Consider the following 19811-nt stretch of genomic DNA (forward strand, 5'->3'; position numbering starts at 1 on the left):
ATAATGTTTTTCCAACAATGTTCTCTCCAAGTCAAAGAATTAGTTGAGGACCATTGAAAGCTGCAGATTTTCCCCCAAGCCTCCTCTGAAAGTACCAACCCCACTTCTTTCTCCCACTTCTCTTTAATATACAGTGTATTTACATTTTTAGCATGGGAGAGTGCATTATATTGGCGAGAAACTGATTTACTAGGTATTGAACTGCAAGCCGAAGTCAGAATCTTGAAAAATTCTAATTCTACTGTTGATAGGTCTGTATATCTACAACTCTGGTTAACATAGTTTCGTATTTGAAGGTACCTAAAAAAGTCATTATGTTCTAGGCCATGTTTGTCCTGCAGGATTTGGAAACTTTGTAATACTCTTTTATCTATAAATGAGAGGTAGGTTGTAAGACCTTTCTTTATCCATAGCTCAAATCTTTTATCTCCTCTGTTGGGAAGGAATTCGGTATCATATGCACACCATCTAAAGAGTTTTAGCATGTTATTAATTCCTCATGAATTAACCACCTTCTGCCATACTTTTAATGTAAGATTTATCCAAGCATTATTAAATTTTTCCAACTGGGCCATCAATCCTTTGTCAGCTATTGAGGCCTGAAGAGGAAAACTGTCAACTAATCCAAATTCTATTTCCTTCCATGTAGCCTCATATTCCCTATTACACCAATATAACAGAGGGGTTATCTGTGAGGCATAAAAATAATTTCTCAGGCAAGGAAGAACCATACCTCCTCTTTCCTTCCCTAACTGTAAGGTGTTATATCGAATTCTAGGTTTCCTTCCTTGCTAAATGAAGCGGGAAATCCATTTGTCCCATTCCCTGAATTGATTATCATCCACCTCCACTGGTAAAGTACGGAAAAGATATAATAACCGAGGAAGAATATTCATTTTTATAGTATTTATCCTTGAATTTAAACTTAAAAAGGGGATAAGATTCCATCTATGCATATCTGCTTTTATCTCTGAGATTAATGGCCCATAATTTACCTGTGACAGTGTTGAAAGATCCTTCGGCAGGGTTATTCCTAAATATTTTAATAATTTAGCTTCCCACTTAAGATCGTAGGTATCCTGCAATTTTTTGGATGGTGTATAATTTAGGGACATAACCTGCATTTTCTTTACATTTATTTTATAACCTGATATTTTCCCAAAGTCATCCAACAGTGTAAACAATCCTATAAATGATTTTTCTGGTTCACTCAGATAGACCAAAACATCATCTGCGAATAACGCCACTTTCTGTTCAATCCCTGCCTCCTTGATACCTTTTACGATTTTGCTCTGTCTTATTAGTTGGGCAAGTGGTTCAATATATAGCGCAAAAAGGAGAGGAGAAATTGGGCATCCCTGTCTAGTGCCTCTGTCTAAAATGAGGGAGTCAGAGAGGTCCCCATTTATCTTAATTCGGGCTGTTGGACTGTCATACAGAGTCTGAATTACTTTAATAAACCTTTCTTGAAAGCCGAATCTTCCTAACACTCTGTATAGGAATGCCCAACTAACCGAATCAAAAGCTTTCTCAGCGTCCAATCCTACTACCATTGTCTCTGTCTCGTTCTTATTAACCTGTTCTAATATATGCAGAGTTCTCCTTATGTTGTCCTGTGTTTGTCTTTGTTGAATAAATCCAGTCTGGTCTAAATGGATTAGGCCAGGTAAAAACTTTTCCAATCTGCGCGCTAATATAGATGTAAATAGTTTGTAATCTAAATTAAGAACACTAATTGGCCGATAATTGCCACATTCTAGTTTATCTTTACCCTCTTTAGGAATAACTGAAATAATCGCTTCTCTCCAGGAAGGTGGAGTTTCTCCTCTCTGCAAGATCCAATTAAAGGTGTTAAGTAGTAACGGGGCTAACTGTGTCTTCAGGGACTTGTACCACTCTGAGGTAAACCCATCAGAACCCGGGGACTTTCCAGCCTTTAACCCAGAGATGGCCACGTTCAGTTCTTTGACAGTTACTGGTTCTAATAAACTTTCATTTTGTAAATCTGTAAGTTTAGGTAGATCTAAAAAATTCAATACACTGTCTATATAGGGCTCATTGGGGGCCCGAGGTTGGGAGTACAGCTCTCAATAATACGTTTCAAAACTCTCTTGAATTTTCCCTATTGTACTCTCCACAAGCTTTGTCTTTGGATTCTTTATTTTATGAATTGTATTGTCTGCTTGTTGTTTTCGTAATTTATATGCTAATAATCTAGCTGATTTACCTCCTACTTCATAATTCTTTTGTCTCAGGTAAAGAAAATTTCTTTGCATTTCCAACGTATAAATATCATCAATTTCACTTTGCAATTTCCTAATTTCCTGTTTTCGATTTGAATTACTTTTGTTGCTATCTACAACTTGAAGTTGTTTTAATTTTCCTTGAAGGTCTGCTAATTTTTGTGCATTGATTTTTTTTCATGTGAGTAGTAATGGAAATAATTTTCCCTCTCAGTACAGCTTTCAATGTATCCCATAAAATCACTGGTGATGTTTCTCCCGTGTCATTAAGGTCTAGATATTCTTTGATTTCTCCCCTTAATCTCTCCATTACTTTTGGGTTATTAAGTATATGTGAGTTTAGCCTCCATAGTGTTTTCCTCATTTTCCTTTCCAGGATTAGAGACATAGAGACTGGGCTATGATCCGACAGATCAATTGTTGCAATATTACAGTTTTTTATCCTGAGTCTATCTGTATTAAAGATAAAGAAATAGTCTATCCTTGAATAGGCTGAATGAGGGAAAGAGTAATATGTATAATCTTTACTAGTAGGATGTAATTCCCTCCAGACATCTATAATTCCCAACTCCTCCATCAATGAATTCACTTTCCGAGTCAGAGGTTTATTCTGAGTAACTATTCTTGAAGAATCTAATATAGGATTTAATCTAATATTAAAATCCCCTCCACAAATTACTACCCCTCGAGAACTGACCATTAGGTCAAAAATCTGTCTATAAAATGACCATTCACTACCTGGAGGAGCATAAACATTCAGCAATGTTATTTCTGTACCTTCTATTCTTCCTGTGATTTTTACAAACCATCCTTCTTTGTCTCTAGTCTCTGAAATATGTTCATAATTAAGAGTACTTGATATTAAAGTAGCTACCCCTCTTTTGTGACTCAATTTATATGATGAATAAAATACATGCTTAAAGCCCATTCTTTTTAATTTTCCATGTTCAGATTGGCTCATATGTGTTTCCTGGAGGAAAGCTATTTGTGCCCTCTCTTTTTTCAATTCAGACATAATCTTATTTCTTTTAATTGGATTCAAAACCCCATTAACATTATAGGAAATTATTTTTACCAATTCAGTTTGCATTTTTCTCTAGTAGAAAAAAAGCACTCTCCTTTTCTAACCAAACAGTAAGCAATCCCTTCTCAACAGTAAACCAAGACATATAACCACACCCTAGACATTTCTGAACGTATAACATTTGAAAATTTTCCCCGACTTCCCACAGTGAGGCCTGAGCACCGACCCGCCTCAGTTCAGAGGGATAACCTCTATCTTCACCCTGTGTTAGAGGGCCCTCAGCAGTTTGAATAATCATAGAGAATTTTCTCCTATTTATGTCTCGACCATATTGCTATCATTCAAATTATTCCGCCTAGATTATTTTCAGTTACCAGTTTTCATTTTACTTTTAAGTCCGATTTACTCTTTTCAGTCATTTCTCTTAATTAATCTGTATTCTCTGTACATTCGCGTCTGAATATTTGCAGCTTTTCCTTGTAGTTTGACACTCTGGTTCGAGTGGAGCGTCCTCGCCCCACTAACTGCCACGACTTCTGCCGAATCCTCTCCAGTAGCGACTCCGGTTGGGTGATAACTTTAATAGGTAGTCCCCGGTCCACCAGGTCCGACGTTGCCTCCTCCACCGTAGCGTAAGTTTTTGTCCCTTCGTCGTAAAAGACTCTCAGCCGAGCTGGATACAGGGTCTGGAATCTGATGTTGTTTTCCTTCAGGACTCTCCGTGTTTCCGTATATTCCTTCCGTCTGGCAAGAATCCCCGGTGTGTAGTCGTGGTCTAAACTGATTTTACAGTTGTTCCACACGAAACCTTTCTTTTGCCATGCTCTTTTAAGCACCTCTTCCTTCGTTCTGTAACTGAGAAGTCTGATCAGAATCGATCTGGGCTGGGTGCCTGCCGGAGGCTGTGGTGCCAACGCACGGTGAGCCCTTTCTATCTGTAGGTCTTTTGCGGCCGGTATATCAAGGTTCTCGCTAAGCAGCTTCTCCACGAAGGGAATCATCAATCCGGGTTTACCTTCGGTTCCTTCGGGAACTCCGTAGATCCTCACATTTTCCCTTCTCGAGCGGCCGCCTTGATCTATTAGTTTCCACTGGAGTTGGTCTTGTAGCTTCAGCATTTCTGCTATCACTTCCTCGGCATTTTGTAGCTTCTCTTCAATTCCAACAAACCTCGCTTCGGCTTCATCTATCCGCGAGTTAGTTTTTACTATTTCTCCTTTAATATCTTCCAGCTGTTTGCTGTTATCTTGTCGGAACTCGCGAATCTCTCCAAGAATCAAAGACAGAGTCACCAATTCCCCCTCATTATCTCCGTCCTGGCTTGCCGTGGGGGAGCTAGGCCCTTCGCCTTGCTGCATCTTATGTTTATCAGCCTTCGAAGCGGACTTTTTATTCTTGTTCTTAGACATCATCCTTGCCCCTTTTATTAATATAGTTATGCAATATTAAGTATTTGTCTAAATTCGATTTTGGGGCAGTTTACCTTCTTTTTTGTCGAGAGACCTTTTCCTTACGCCGCTATTCCCTTGATGACCCGGAAGTCCTCCCCCGGGACCTCTACTTTTTGTGATTTTTATTAACGACCTAGATGTAGGGGTAGAAGGGTGGGTTGGCAAGTTTGCAGACGACACAAAGGTTGGTGGTGTTGTAGATAGTGTAGAGGATTGTCAAAGATTGCAGAGAGACATTGATAGGATGCAGAAGTGAGCTGAGAAGTGGCAGATGGAGTTCAACCCTGAGAAGTGTGAGATGGTACACTTTGGAAGGACAAACTCCAAGGCAGAGTACGAAGCAAATGGCAGGATACTTGGTAGTGTGGAGGAGCAGAGGGATCTGGGGGTACATGTCCACAGATCCCTGAAAGTTGCCTCACAGGTGGATAGGGTAGTTAAGAAAGCTTATGGGGTGTTAGCTTTCATAAGTCGAGGGATAGAGTTTAAGAGTCGCGATGTAATGATGCAGCTCTATAAAACTCTGGTTAGGCCACACTTGGAGTACTGTGTCTAGTTCTGGTCGCCTCACTATAGGAAGGATGTGGAAGCATTGGAAAGGGTACAGAGGAGATTTACCAGGATGCTGCCTGGTTTAGAGAGTATGCATTATGGTCAGAGATTAAGGGAGCTAGGGCTTTACTCTTTGGAGAGAAGCAGGATGACAGGCAACATGATAGAGGTGTACAAGATGATAAGAGGAATAGATAGAGTGGATAGCCAGTGCCTCTTCCCCAAGGCACCACTGCTCAATACAAGAGGACATGGCTTTAAGGTAAGGGGTGGGAAGTTCAAGGGGGATATTAGAGGAAGGTTTTTTACTCAGAGAGTGGTTGGTGCGTGGAATGCACTGCCTGAGTCAGTGGTGGAGGCAGATACACTAGTGAGGTTTAAGAGACTACTAGACAGGTTTAAACTAGAATGGTTGGGGGGGTGGGAATCAAATTAAAGAGACTAGGAGAGATGAGGTTAGTTCACAACAGGGGGATGGGAACCAGTACAGAGAGACAGAGGGGTGTAAAATGAGGGTAGAAGCAAAAAGTAGTAAGGCGAAAAGTAAAAGTGGCAGGCCGGCAAATCCAGGGCAAAAATCAAAAAGGGACACTTTTCAACATAATTGTTTAAGGGCTAAGAGAGTTGTAAAAGCGAGCCTGAAGGCTTTGTGTGTCAATGCAAGGAGCATTCGTAACAAGGTGGATGAATTAAATGTGCAGATTGTTATTAATGAATATGATATAGTTGGGATCACAGAGACATGGCTCCAGGGTGACCAAGGATGGGAGCTTAACATTCAGGGATATTCAATATTCAGGAGGGATAGACATGAAAGAAAAGAAGGTGGGGTAGCATTGCTGGTTAGAGAGGAGATTAACGCAATAGAAAGGAAGGACATTCACCAAGAGGATGTGGAATCGATATGGGTAGAGCTGCATAACACTAAGGGGCAGAAAACGCCGGTGGGAGTTGTGTGCAGGCCACCTAACAGTAGTAATGAGGTTGGGGATGGTATTAAACAGGAAATTAGAAATGTGTGCAATAAAGGTACAGCAGTTATAATGGGTGACTTCAATCTACATATAGATTGGGTGAACCAAATTGGTAAGAGTGCTGAGGAAGAGGATTTCTTGGAATGTATGCGGGATGGTTTTTTGAACCAACATGTCGAGGATCCAACTGGAGAGCAGGCTATTCTTGACTGGGTATTGAGCAATGAGGAAGGGTTAACTAGCAATCTTGTCGTGAGAGGCCCCTTGGGTAAGAGTCACCATAATATGGTGGAATTCTTCATTAAGATGGAGACTGACATAGTTAATTCAGAAACAAAGGTTAAAGAAGGGTAACTTTGAAGGTATGAGACGTGAATTAGCTAAGATAGACTGGCAAATGATACTTAAAGGGTTGACGGTGGATATGCAATGGCAAGCATTTAAAGATTGCATGGATGAACTACAACAATTGTTCATCCCAGTTTGGCAAAAGAATAAATCAAGGAAGGTAGTGCACCCGTGGCTGACAAGGGAAATTAGGGATAGTATCAATTCCAAAGAAGAAGCATACAAATTAGCCAGAAAAAGTGGCTCACCTGAGGACTGGGAGAAATTCAGAGTTCAGCAGAGGAGGACAAAGGGCTTAATTAGGAAGGGGAAAAAAGATTATGAGAGAAAACTGGCAGGGAACATAAAAACTGACTGTAAAAGCTTTTATAGATATGTGCAAAGAAAAAGATTGGTTAAGACAAATATAGGTCCCCTACAGACAGAAACAGGTGAATTGATTATGGGGAGCAAGGACATGGCAGACCAATTGAATAACTATTTTGGTTCTGTCTTCACTAAGGAGGACATAAATAATCTTCCGGAAATAGTAGGGGACCGAGGGTCCAGTGAGATGGAGGAACTGAGGGAAATACATGTTAGTAGGGAAGTGGTGTTAGGTAAATTGAAGGGATTAAAGGCAGATAAATCCCCAGGGCCAGATGGTCTGCATCCCAGAGTGCTTAAGGAAGTAGCCCAAGAAATAATGGATGCATTAGTGATAATTTTTCAAAAGTCTTTAGATTCAGGACTAGTTCCTGAGGATTGGAGGGTGGCTAATGTAACCCCACTTTTTAAAAAAGGAGAGAGAGAGAAACCGGGGAATTATAGACCAGTTAGCCTATCATCGGTGGTGGGGAAACTGCTAGAGTCAGTTATCAAAGATGTGATAACAGCACATTTGGAAAGCGGTGAAATCATCGGACAAAGTCAGCATGGATTTGTGAAAGGAAAATCATGTCTGACAAATCTCATAGAATTTTTTGAGGATGTAACTAGTAGAGCGGATAGGGGAGAACCAGTGGATGTGGTATATTTGGATTTTCAAAAGGCTTTTGACAAGGTCCCACACAGGAGATTAGTGTGCAAACTTAAAGCACACTGTATTGGGGGTAAGGTATTGATGTGGATAGAGAATTGGTTGGCAGACAGGAAGCAAGGAGTGGGAAGAAACTGGACCTTTTCAGAATGGCAGGTAGTGACTAGTGGGGTACCGCAAGGCTCAGTGCTGGGACCCCAGTTGTTTACAATATATATTAATGACTTGGATGAGGGAATTAAGTGCAGCATCTCCAAGTTTGCGGATGACACGAAGCTGGGTGCCAGTGTTAGCTGTGAGGAGAATGCTAAGAGGATGCAGGGTGACTTGGATAGGTTAGGTGAGTGGGCAAATTCATGGCAGATGCAATGTAATGTGGATAAATGTGAGGTAATCCACTTTGGTGGCAAAAACAGGAAAACAGGTTATTATCGGAATGGTGGTCGATTAGGAAAAGGGGAGGTGCAACGAGACCTGGGTGTCATTATACACCAGTCATTGAAAGTGGGCATGCAGGTACGGCAGGCGGTGAAAAAGGCAAATGGTATGCTGGCATTTATAGGAAGAGGATTCAAGTACAGGAGCAGGGAGGTACTACTGCAGTTGTACAAGGCCTTGGTGAGACCACACCTGGAGTATTGTGTGCAGTTTTGGTCCCCTAATCTGAGGAAAGACATCCTTGCCATAGAGGGAGTACAAAGAAGGTTCACCAGATTGATTCCTGGGATGGCAGGACTTTCATATGATGAAAGACTGGATGAACTAGGCTTATACTCGTTGGAATTTAGAAGATTGAGGGGGGGATCTTATTGAAACGTATAAAATCCTAAAGGGATTGGACAGGCTAGATGCAGGAAGATTGTTCCCGATGTTGGGGAAGTCCAGAATGAGGGGTCACAGTTTGAAGATAAAAGGGAAGCCTTTTAGGACCGAGATTAGGAAAAACTTCTTCACACAGAGAGTGGTGAATCTGTGGAATTCTCTGCCACAGGAAACAGTTGAGGCCAGTTCATTGGCTATATTTAAGAGGGAGTTAGATATGGCCCTTGTGGCTAAAGGGATTGGGGGTATGGAAGGAAGGCTGGTACAGGGTTCTGAGTTGGATGATCAGCCACGATCATACTGAATGGCGGTGCAGGCTCGAAGGGCCGAATGGCCTACTCCTGCACCTATTTTCTATGTTTCTATGTATATGGAGGAATTTAAGGTGGGGGCTTGTATGGGAGGCAGGGTTTGAGGGTCGGCACAACATTGTGGGCTGAAGGGCCTGTACTGTGCTGTACTATTCTATGTTCTATAGTCTAACCCCCTCATCTCTGGAATCAACCTGGTGAAGCTCCTCTGCATCGCCTCTAAAGCCAGTGTACCCTTCCTCAAGTATGGAGACCAGAACTGCATGCAGTACTCCAGGTGTCGCCTCACCAGTACCCTGTATAGTTGCAGCATCACATTTCTGCTCTTAAATCCCTCTAACAATCAAGGTCAACATTTCATTTGCCTTCTTGATCGCCTGCTGCACCTGCAAACCAACCTTTTGAGATTCATGCAAAAGCACTCCCAACTCCCTCTGCACAGCAGCATGCTGCAATTTTTTACAATTTAAATAATACCCTGCTCTTTCACTTTTCCTTCCAAAGTGAATGACCACGCATTTACCAACTTTGTATTACATCTGGCAGGCCCTTGTCCACTCACTTAACTTATCTGTAGGTTAGATATAGGCCCAAGTTATCTCTGTAAACTCTCCGTATCTTCTGCACAAATTGCTTTTCCACTTAATGTAGTATCATCAGCAAACTTAGATACATTACACTCAGTCCCCAGATCGTGAATGTATATTTTTGCTGCCCTAATTAAGTAGATCCTCCTTTAGCTTGGCCTTTCCTGGTACAAATTTATTTTCGTCCAGGAGGGCCAAGAGGAGGGACTGGTAGAGTGACTTTTGGTTTAGGACATATACATTTAGCAATTGACTTTAGCTACAACTCATCACATCTGAAATGTATTGTGGAATTTCTGGAATGAACTCAAAAGGCAAAGGATATACCGTATAAGTCCCAAAGAGGAAGAAGTATTCTGAAGGAAAGATGACACAGCCGTGACTAATAAGAGAAGCCAAAGCCAACATAAAGACCCAAGAGGGTATATATTAGAGCAAAAATTTGTGTGAAGTTAGAGGATTGGGAAGCTTTTAAAAACCAACACAAGACAACTAAAAAGGTCATTAAGAAGGCAAAGATGGAATACGAAAGTAAGCTAGCCCATGATATTAAAGAGGATACAAGAAGTTTCTTCAGATACATATGGTGTAAAAGAAAGTGGATATCAGATCTGGTAAACGATGCTGGAGCGGTAGTAAAGGATATGGTGGACGAACTGAATAAGTATTTTGCATCACTCTTCACTGTGGAAGACACTAGCAGTGTGGTGGAAGTTCCACGTGTCAGGGGTCATGAAGGGGGTGAAGTTGCCATACTAGAGAGAAGGTTCTTGGGAAACTGAAAAGTCTGAAGGTCGATAAATCCAGGTGGTGTACACCCCAGGATTCTGAAACGGTTCTGGAAGAATGGAAAATTACAAATATCACTCCACTTTTCAAGAAGGGTGAGAGGCAGAAGAAAGGAAATTACAGGCCAGTTAGTCTGACTCAGTGGTTGGGAAAATGCTGGAGTCTATTGTTAAGGATGCGGTTTCTGGGTACTTGGAGGTACATGATAAAATTGGCCCTAGTCAGCATGGTTTCCTCAAGGGAAAATCTTGCCTGACAAATCAGTTGGAAACCTTTGAAGAAATAGCAAGCAGGGCCTTTGACACGACGCCACACATGAGACTGCTTAACAAGATATGAGCCCATGGTATTAATGGCCCTGGGCCTGCATTCACTAAAATTCAGAAGAATGAAGGCTGACCTCATTGAAACATACCGAATGGTGATAAGAGTGGATGTGGAGAGGATGTTTCCTATGACAGAAGAGCTGAAGACTAGAGGACACAACCTCAGAATAGAGGGGTGTCCTTTTAGTATGGAGATGAGGAGGAATTTCTTTAGCCAGAGAGTGGTGAATCTGTGGAATTCTTTGCCACAACCAGCAGTGGAGGCCAAGTCTTTACATATATTTAAGGCACAGGTTGATAGATTCTTTATTGGTCAAGAGCATGAGGGGATAGGGGGAGAAGGCAGGAGATTAGGGCAGAGAGGAAAATTGGATCAGCCATGATGAAATGGCAGAGCAGACTTGAAGGGACAAATGGCCTAACTCTGCTCCTATATCTTATGGTGTTACGGTATCTCCATAAGGGAGCAAGTTCCAAGATTTAGACCCAGTATCAATAACGCAACAGTTATGTTTCCAGTGACTGATATGGTGGGGCACCAAAACTGGCAATCCGTTGTAGTGATCACAGGGGGATGGGCTGCTGGTGTTGTCCAGCGGTCCCCAACCATCGGGCCGCAAAGCATGTGCTACCGGGCTGTGAGGAAACGATACGAGTCAGCTGCACCTTTCCTCATTCCCTGTCACACACTGTTGAACTTGAACATAGGGTTGCCAACTGTCCCGTATTTGCCGGGACATCCCGTATATTGGGCTAAATTGGTTTGTCCCATATGGGACTGCCCTTGCCCCGTATTTCCCTCGCTAAGGTAGAGTGTTCCTCTGAAACCTTTTGTGCCAAAATGGCATGAAGCGAAGAAGCAATTACCATTAATTTATATGGGGAAAATTTTTGAGCGTTCCCAGACGAAAAAAATAACCTACCAAATCATACCAAATCTATATACTACTAAAACTCTCATGCTCTGTCTGCCTGTTTGTGACCTCCAATCAGAGCAAACGCTGCATTACAGCTGCACTTTTTTTGGCTACATCGAATTAAAATGCGCTATCTTACAGAATGCAGGCAAAGTTCAGGGTTATATATTCGTAGAAAATTGCTCATTCGCCAAAAATCAACAGGCTGGGTTTCCCCCGAGACCTGATCGGCCATTATGGAAATCGGGACGCGACAGACCAACGCATGCACATGGCCAGCTTCAGCAGCGACACCTACAGGAGCAAAAGGGCAGGGCAGCTTTATTTCGAGGGCACAAAATACTCTGCAGATGCTGGCGTCAAAGCAACACTCACAACATGCTGGAGGAACTCAGCAGGTCGAGCAGCATCCACGGAAAAGAACAGTCAACGTCTCGGGCCGGAACCCTCCGTCAGGACTGAAGAGGGAGGGGGCAGGGGCCCTATAAAGAAGGTGGGGGGAGGGTGGGAAGAAGGCTGGCAGGTGCCAGGTGAAAAACCAGTAAGGGGAAAGATAAAGGGGTGGGGGAAGGGAGGCAGGGAGGGGATAGGCAGGAAAGGTGAAGACGGAATAGGGAAAAACACGATGGGTAGTAGAAGGAGGCAGGACCATGAGGGAGGTGATAGGCAGCTGGGGGAGGGGGCAGAGTGAAACTGGGATGGGGGAAGGGAGGGATTTCGAGGGGTCACTTCTGCTAATCACCATCAGCATGTGCAGGATTGGGACAGATCTAACTGCTACCCATCAATAAGAGATAATTAAATCTTATTGTAATGACGTACTTTGAGATACCCATAAAACTCTGCTACAGTCAAAGGACAGCGGTGACTATATCACGTCCATTTAGGAGAGCGCCAATCACAACATCAAGAATAATCAGCATCCTTTGGTGTTAGTGCTTCGTATCTTCTATCCAGCATTAGGGTAAAAAGGCTTCATGGTCATTGTAGTCTTTTTGGGGTAAAGTGGCCCGGGATTTGACTGCTACTTTTGTCCTTTATTTGGGAGTGAGAAAGTTGGCAACCCTAACTGTAAAAGATATGTTGAGGTGAGTTTAACCCTACTTGAACACCCTCCCCCGGTCCGCCAGTCCGCGGTGCAAAAAAGGTTGGGGACCCTTGGTGTAGTCTACACGACCGAGCTATCAAGTCACTCTACATCCCATGCACCTTTATCTTTTGATTCACTTAACAAGGAACCTTGTCAAACATCGTAATAAAGTTAATATGGATAACATTCACTTTTCTACCTTTGTCAATCACTGTAATCCTCTTCTACACGGTAGGCTTATTCAGAAAGTTAGAAGGCATGGGATACTGGGAAGTTTGGCCAGGTGGATTCAGAATTGGCTTGCCTGCAGAAGGCAGAGGGTGGTGGTGGAGGGAGTACATTCAGATTGGAGGATTGTGACTAGTGGTGTCCCACAAGGATCTGTTCTGGGACCTCTACTTTTCGTGATTTTTATTAACGACCTGGATGTGGGGATAGAAGGGTGGGTTGGCAAGTTTGCAGATGACACAAAGGTTGGTGGTGTTGTAGATAGTGTCGAGGATTGTCAAAGATTGCAGAGACATTGATAGGATGCAGAAGTGGGCTGAGAAGTGGCAGATGGAGTTCAACCCAGAGAAGTGTGAGGTGGTACACTTTGGAAGGACAAACTCCAAGGCAGAGTACAAAGTAAATGGCAGGATACTTGGTAGTGTGGAGGAGCAGAGGGATCTCGGGGTACATGTCCACAGATCCCTGAAAGTTGCCTCACAGGTGGGTAGGGTAGTTAAGAAAGCTTATGGGATGTTAGCTTTCATAAGTTGAGGGATAGAGTTTAAGAGTCGCGATGTAATGATGCAGCTCTATAAAACTCTGGTTAGGCCACACTTGGAGTACTGTGTCCAGTTCTGGTCACCTCACTATAGGAAGGATGTGGAAGCATTGGAAAGGGTACAGAGGAGATTTACCAGGATGCTGCCTGGTTTAGAAAGTATGCATTATGATCAGAGATTAAGGGAGCTAGGGCTTTATTCTTTGGAGAGAAGGAGGATGACAGGCGACATGATAGAGGTGTACAAGATAATAAGAGGAATAGACAGAGTGGATAGCCAGCGCCTCTTCCCCAGGGCACCACTGCTCAATACAAGAGAACATGGCTTTAAGGTAAGGGGTGGGAAGTTCAAGGGGGATATTAGAGGAAGGTTTTTTACTCAGGGAGTGGTTGGTGCATGGAATGCACTGCCTGAGTCAGTGGTGGAGCCAGATACACTAGTGAAGTTTAAGAGACTACTGGACAGGTATATGGAGGAATTTAAGGTGGGGGCTTATATGGGAGGCAGGGTTTGAGGGTCGGCACAACATTGTGGGCCGAAGGGCCTGTACTGTGCTGTACTATTCTATGTTCTATGTTCTAAATGAAACAAGTTAGTAAGACATGAGATACCCTGTACAAAGCTATACTGACTGTCCCTAACAGGCAATGCTTTTCCAAGTACATACAAATCCTACCCAAAAGGATTCCCTCCAGTAGCTTCCCTGCCATCATGTGAAACTCACTAACCTTACATTTCGTGAATTATCCCTATTTCCGTTCTTGAGCAAAGGAACATTAGCTACTTTCCAGTCCTCCAGGACTTCACTTGCTACTAATGAGGAAACACAGATCTTCCATTCAACATCACTTCTCTGCTCCTTTTCAGTAATCACTGGCTTTAACTAGTACTCTCTCAACATGACCTGTCATTTTCTAAGATTTATCAACCCATATACTCAGTCCCTGAACTTACACATATTTAGACCTGTATCATTTAGTTTCTCCTCAATCTTTCATACATTACTTCAAAAATTCCTTTATTAAACTTCACCAGCCACTTGTATGCCTATTGTGCTATCCTGTGCAAACAGAAACATCACCTCCCCTTCAACACACAAGACTGCTCTGCCAAGACTCAACCTCATGGCTGTTCTAATTACTATCTCAACTTCACATTCTCATCTTCCCAAGGTAACCTTCCATCCCCATGCTTAAAATCTGCCTACTTCTGCCTCAGGAAATGTGAAAAGACCCTGCTTCTAGTGTCCTTTGAGTAAAAGCATTCGAGCTCTTCAAGAAATAAAATTTGACCTCATCACCAATTAAAAGGGTTTTTTCATCTTATTTTCTTCTCCTCACTCTTTGCCACATTTTCATGCTTTCTGTCCTCCACATGTGCAGCCATGTATCAGTTATTAGCATGTATCAAGGAACAAAACAACCAATTTCTGGCAAACACCACAGTTCATCAGCCATCAGTGTTACAAACAACTACATATCACTGATCCCTGCTTCCTGCCTCAAAGCCAATTGCCTACCCATACTTGGTAGTTCAGCTTTAATTCTACAGACTGGTTAGTATTTTGAATATTTGCCCACCTTGATGCTATTCACTGAAATAGAACAGAAAAACACTTACATCATCATCATCATCATCATCTTCCTCCTCCTCTTCGTCCGTGTCCCCCAGCAGTTTGTCACTTGATGTAGGGAGGTCTGCAGCATTCGCTTGCTCCTCGACTGACAATCTAGATAATGAGGAAGGTACTGGGGGACCGATCAGATCACTGCTTGAACTATCACTGTCTTCATTTTCACTTTCATCTCCAACAGGTGACCTGTCAGAGATAAGTAACAATCAGTAATTGATGATCTGTTGGTTTATTGTTGTCAAATGCACTGAGATAGAGTAAAAGGCATTGTTTCAGACAGCTGATCTGGACCACTTGGGCCAAAGGGCCTGTTTCCTTGCTGTACCACACTGACTAATTCCGAACACAAAGATGTCAAGCTCATACAAAAGGAAAAACAATAACAGAATGCAGAATATAGTGCAGGTAAGCAAATAAAGTGCAAGGGCTATGACAGGGTAAATTAAGAGTTCACCTTTTAATGTATAACAGGTCCATTCAACAACCAAGATGTAAACATACTTATCTGAATATCCAAACTGCCCAGTGCCCTAGGTGCTCCATAAAGCATAATATCCATGCCAGACTGTGTCTGTAGTGATGGGTAGGGAGGGTCGCTAGCACTCTGTTATCTGTAGGAACAAGGGGTTGGTAATAACCTCTTACCTAGCAATGGCTTCAGGATGCTCTTTCCTGGTTGGGGTGCTTAATTTCCCAGTGCAGGGTGTTGACTGAAGAGATTCTGCTGCAGTCTGCTCCTTCTCTAATAATGATGGAAAATATTAGAAGTTCAGATAAGGCAACAAGTACTTTGATATTCAATGTCAGGAGTAAAAAGGCACAGAGGACTTTATTTTGTCTATTAACTTTCATGACCTGTGTGACTCCAGTAGGGACGGAATTTATCAGCTTAGAGATGGTGGTTGTGGACCACTGCCGCAGTCCTACTGCGAGTTCAGCTGTCAGGTAGACAGTTACAGAATTTTGACTCAACCATAAAGAACTAGCAATATACTTCCAAGTCAGGATCATATTTGACTTAAGTTGTTAAGAAGGCATCATTCAAGACCTTGGTCAGACCCCACTGAACTGTGTTCAGTTCTGGTCACCTCAGTACAGGAAGGATGTGGATACTATAGAGAGACTGCAGAGGAGATTTACAAGGATGTTGCCTGGATTGGAGGGCGTACCTTATGAGAATAGGTTGAGTGTACTTGGACTTTTCTCCTTGGAGTGACAGAGAATGAGATGTGACCTGATTGAGGTGTATAAGATGATGAAAAGCTTTGATCGTGTGGATATCCAGAAGTTTTTTCCCAGGGCGGAAATGGCTAATGTGAGGGGGCATAGTTTTAAGGTGTTTGGAAATAGGTACCGAGGGGATGTCAAGAGTAAGTTTTTCACACAGAGAGTGGTGGGTGCGTGGAATGCACTGCCGGCAGCGGTGGTGGAAGCGGATACAACAAGATTTTTAAAAAGCCTCTTAGATAGGTACATGGAGCTTAGAAAAATAGGAGGCTATGCACTAGGGAAATTCTAGGCAGTCTCTAGAGTAGGTTACATGGTGGGCACAACATTGTGGGCCAAAGGGCCTGTAGTGTGCTGTAAATTTCTGTGTTCTATGTTTAATGGACAACAATAAAAAATGGAAAAACTGAGCCAAAATGATGGTAGACAAAATTATCCAGTTCCCTGACAAATATAGAATTTGAGCTCCAGTTCCCTGACAAATAATGGAATTTGAGATCCAGTTCCCAACTGGACAAAGTTTGATACTGGATTTCCTCTCAGAGAATGAGAGGGGCTGGTGACAGTGTAGGAGAATACTTTGGATCTGGTGATCATAATTCGAACAGTTTCAAGATAATTATGGAACTGGTCCTCAGGCTGAGATTCTACATTAGAGAAAGGCCAATTTTGATGGCATTTGAAAGGAGCTAGCCAGTGTGGATTGGGACAGATTTGTTTTCTGGCAAAGCCATGCATGGTAAGTGGGAGAGTACAGAGTTTGTATATTCCTGTTAGAATAATAGGCAAGGCTAGCTGGTTTAAGGAACCTTAGTTTTTGATAGAAATGGAGGCCCTACTTAAGAAAATGAAGGAGGTGCATAGCAGGTATCAGCAGGCAGGCACAGATGAGACACTTGAGGAAGATAAGATGCAAGGGAACACTGTAAAGAAAAAAGACAGGAACTTCCGGTAGCGCTCATGGAGTGAAGTCGCGTTCTTGACTCGCTCCATTACCTCTGAGTTTTTTCTCTCTATGGTCAGCTATACTTTAATTAACTATTAAGGCATCAATTTTTACAATACTTTGAATTAAACTGAATTCTCTGACAATTGGATGATACTGAGATCGGCTATGTCTAAGAACGGGAAAGACGGCAAGGATGGTAAACCTCCGGTTAAACCGAAAGCTACGGATCTCCCTCCGACTGAATCACCGGTGACTTTGAAAGCGATATCGGAGTTAATTCAGAGGGAAATTTCAACCTCTGTTAGGGAGATGATTCGTACAGAAATTATGGGCTTTGTTAAAGACCTGATTCATACGGAAATCTCAACTAAGTTCCAGAAAATTGCCGATTTAATTGATAAGATGCAAACATGTATTGCGGAACATCAGTCGGCTATATCTGATCTTCAAAAATCCGCGCAACAAAGTGAGCTTAAGATGGGGAAAGTCGAAGAAACAATTAATGTAATGAAGAAGAAACTTGACTTTTTGACTTTTAAAAACTCTGACTTGGAATCTAGAATGCGACGGCAGAATTTACGAATGATTGGCGTCAGGGAAGCCGTGGAAGCTAACAACCCTATGAAATATTTCTCCCAACTTTTAAAAGATGCATTCCCTACTGTATTTCCTGACCAACCACCGCTACTGGATCGTGTTCACAGAATCCCATCATACTCGTCTAGGTCAGATAGACCTAGGCATGTTATCTTACGTTTTCATTACTTTCAAGACAAGGAGAGACTGTTTCGATTCGCTCGATCTAAAGGTTTCATTGATTTTTCGGATCTTAAGTTCCGATTCGTGGAAGATTTCAGTAAACCAATCTGGGACCAACGGGTCCGTTACAGATCCGTGATGTCGGAATTCTATAAGATGGATTTAAGACCAGCGCTGCTGTACCCTGCACGTCTAAGGATTCGCATGTTAGATGGAGCCCTTCGTTTTTTTGATTCTCTATCGGATGCCCAGAGTTATCTGGATCAACTTTCATCTTCAACATCTTAATTGCCTTTTTTTAATTTTCTCCGTTGATCGGAGGCTGTGAATTGGTTGGTTTTAACTTTTCTGTGCCCTATTTGGGCAGAAAAGTTTACTTTCGATTTCTTAATATGGCTGCTAAACTTTCTTTTTAACTGCGTCATTTCTTTCTTTTCCCAGGGGATTCTGGGTGGTTACTTCCCTTTTGTCATCTTACGTATTTCCTGTGCGGCCTTAAATTTTGTAGTTTTTTTTTTAAATTTTATTCTGTTTTGCTTTTTATAATCATTTTATGTTAATAATCCTATTTTTTTTGTTGCTGTGTCTATTCATGAGTTTGAGGTTTATTGTGGTTTTTTTTTAATATATACTTTCCGGCTTTTGTTCTGTTCTGTGTGTATTTTAATTGAGCTAACTTTTTTTTACTTATTTTTTTACTGTTTTACAATTAGCTGATCCTTTTCATATTTATACCTTTTTTTTAGGGAGCGTATACCGGAAGTCATGGGGGTAGTTTTAGCGCTTGCTTCTTTCTGGCGGGTCTGCTTTAGATTTCGCCTTGGGGTCTTGGGGTGGGGGGTGGTGGGAGGGGCTTCACGTTTTAGTTTGTTTCTCTTTGGGCTATATACATTATTGAAGTATTGGTTGCGTCCTTTTCCCCGGTATCTTTTGTATGTTCTGTTTCCTCTCCGGGTTTGTGGGTCGCGCCTATTGTCAATCCTCCTTGTTATGGGTTGACTTTAGGATTTATGGAGTCTATTATTAATTTTGTCTCCTGGAATACTAATGGTCTTAATCATCCTATTAAAAGGAAAAAAGTTTTTAAAGTGTTCCGGAGACTTAAAGCACAAATTTTATTTTTACAAGAGACCCATGTACGGAGGGGGGACAGACTACGTTTTTTCAAATTCTGGAAGGGACAACAATTTCATTCGAACTCCAATGCTAAGATTCGAGGCGTCTCTATTTTTATAGACTCCTCAGTTACTTTTATACAACAGGATATTATCTCTGATCCGAATGGTAGATTTTTATTGGTTAGTGGTTTACTATTTAATAAAAAAGTAGTTTTGGTTAATGTTTATGCTCCTAATATGGATTGTCCGGAATTTTATAAATCATTGTTTGATCAGTTTCCGAATTTGAACGAGTTTTCATTGATTTGGGGCGGAGATCTTAATACCTGTTTATCTCCAGCTTTGGACCGTTCGGCTCCTTTACGGACTTTACCTAATAAATCTGCAAATTTGATTAATTTTTTCCTTTCTGATTCTGGGTCGACGGACATTTGGCGTTTTCTGCATCCTCAGGAAAAAGATTTTTCCTTTTTTTCACATGTTCATCATTCCTATTCAAGAATTGATTATTTTTTCATTGATTCTCGTCTCATTCCTTCAGTGATTAAATGTGATTATGATTCTATAACCATTTCGGATCATGCTCCACTTAAGCTTTCTATTAAAATTATGGCCAATATACCAAACAATAGACAATGGCGTTTTAATTCGCTGTTGCTTCAGGACTCGGACTTTGTTAATTTTATGAATGAACAGATTGAGCTTTTTTTTACAATTAACCATACAGAAGATATTTCGGTTAACACTCTTTGGGACACTTTTAAAGCCTATATTCGGGGTCAGATTATTTCGTATTCCGTTGCTTTGAGGAAGAAACAGAAGCAGGAGGAGATGGCAATTGTGGACAAGATTAAAGAAATTGATAAGAAATATGTTATGGCTCCTTCTGAGGAGCTATACAAA

General features: G+C 41.8%; 1 protein-coding gene across 5 annotated transcripts in view; it reads right to left on the bottom strand.

Moving 5' to 3' along the window:
* Positions 1–19811, bottom strand: part of LOC134347280 (WD repeat-containing protein 70) — a 211642-nt gene that overhangs the window by 139860 nt on the left and 51971 nt on the right. For all 5 annotated transcript variants that reach the window (XM_063049678.1, XM_063049679.1, XM_063049681.1 and 2 more), the window contains exons 4-5: positions 15501–15597; positions 14843–15041 (exon numbers count right to left, since the gene is read on the bottom strand). In XM_063049678.1, the coding sequence (XP_062905748.1) occupies positions 14843–15041; positions 15501–15597 (296 nt within the window). The remainder of the gene's footprint in view (positions 1–14842; positions 15042–15500; positions 15598–19811) is intronic.

This window comes from Mobula hypostoma, chromosome 5 (genome assembly GCF_963921235.1).
Source record: "Mobula hypostoma chromosome 5, sMobHyp1.1, whole genome shotgun sequence".
Classification (NCBI taxonomy): domain Eukaryota; kingdom Metazoa; phylum Chordata; class Chondrichthyes; order Myliobatiformes; family Myliobatidae; genus Mobula; species Mobula hypostoma.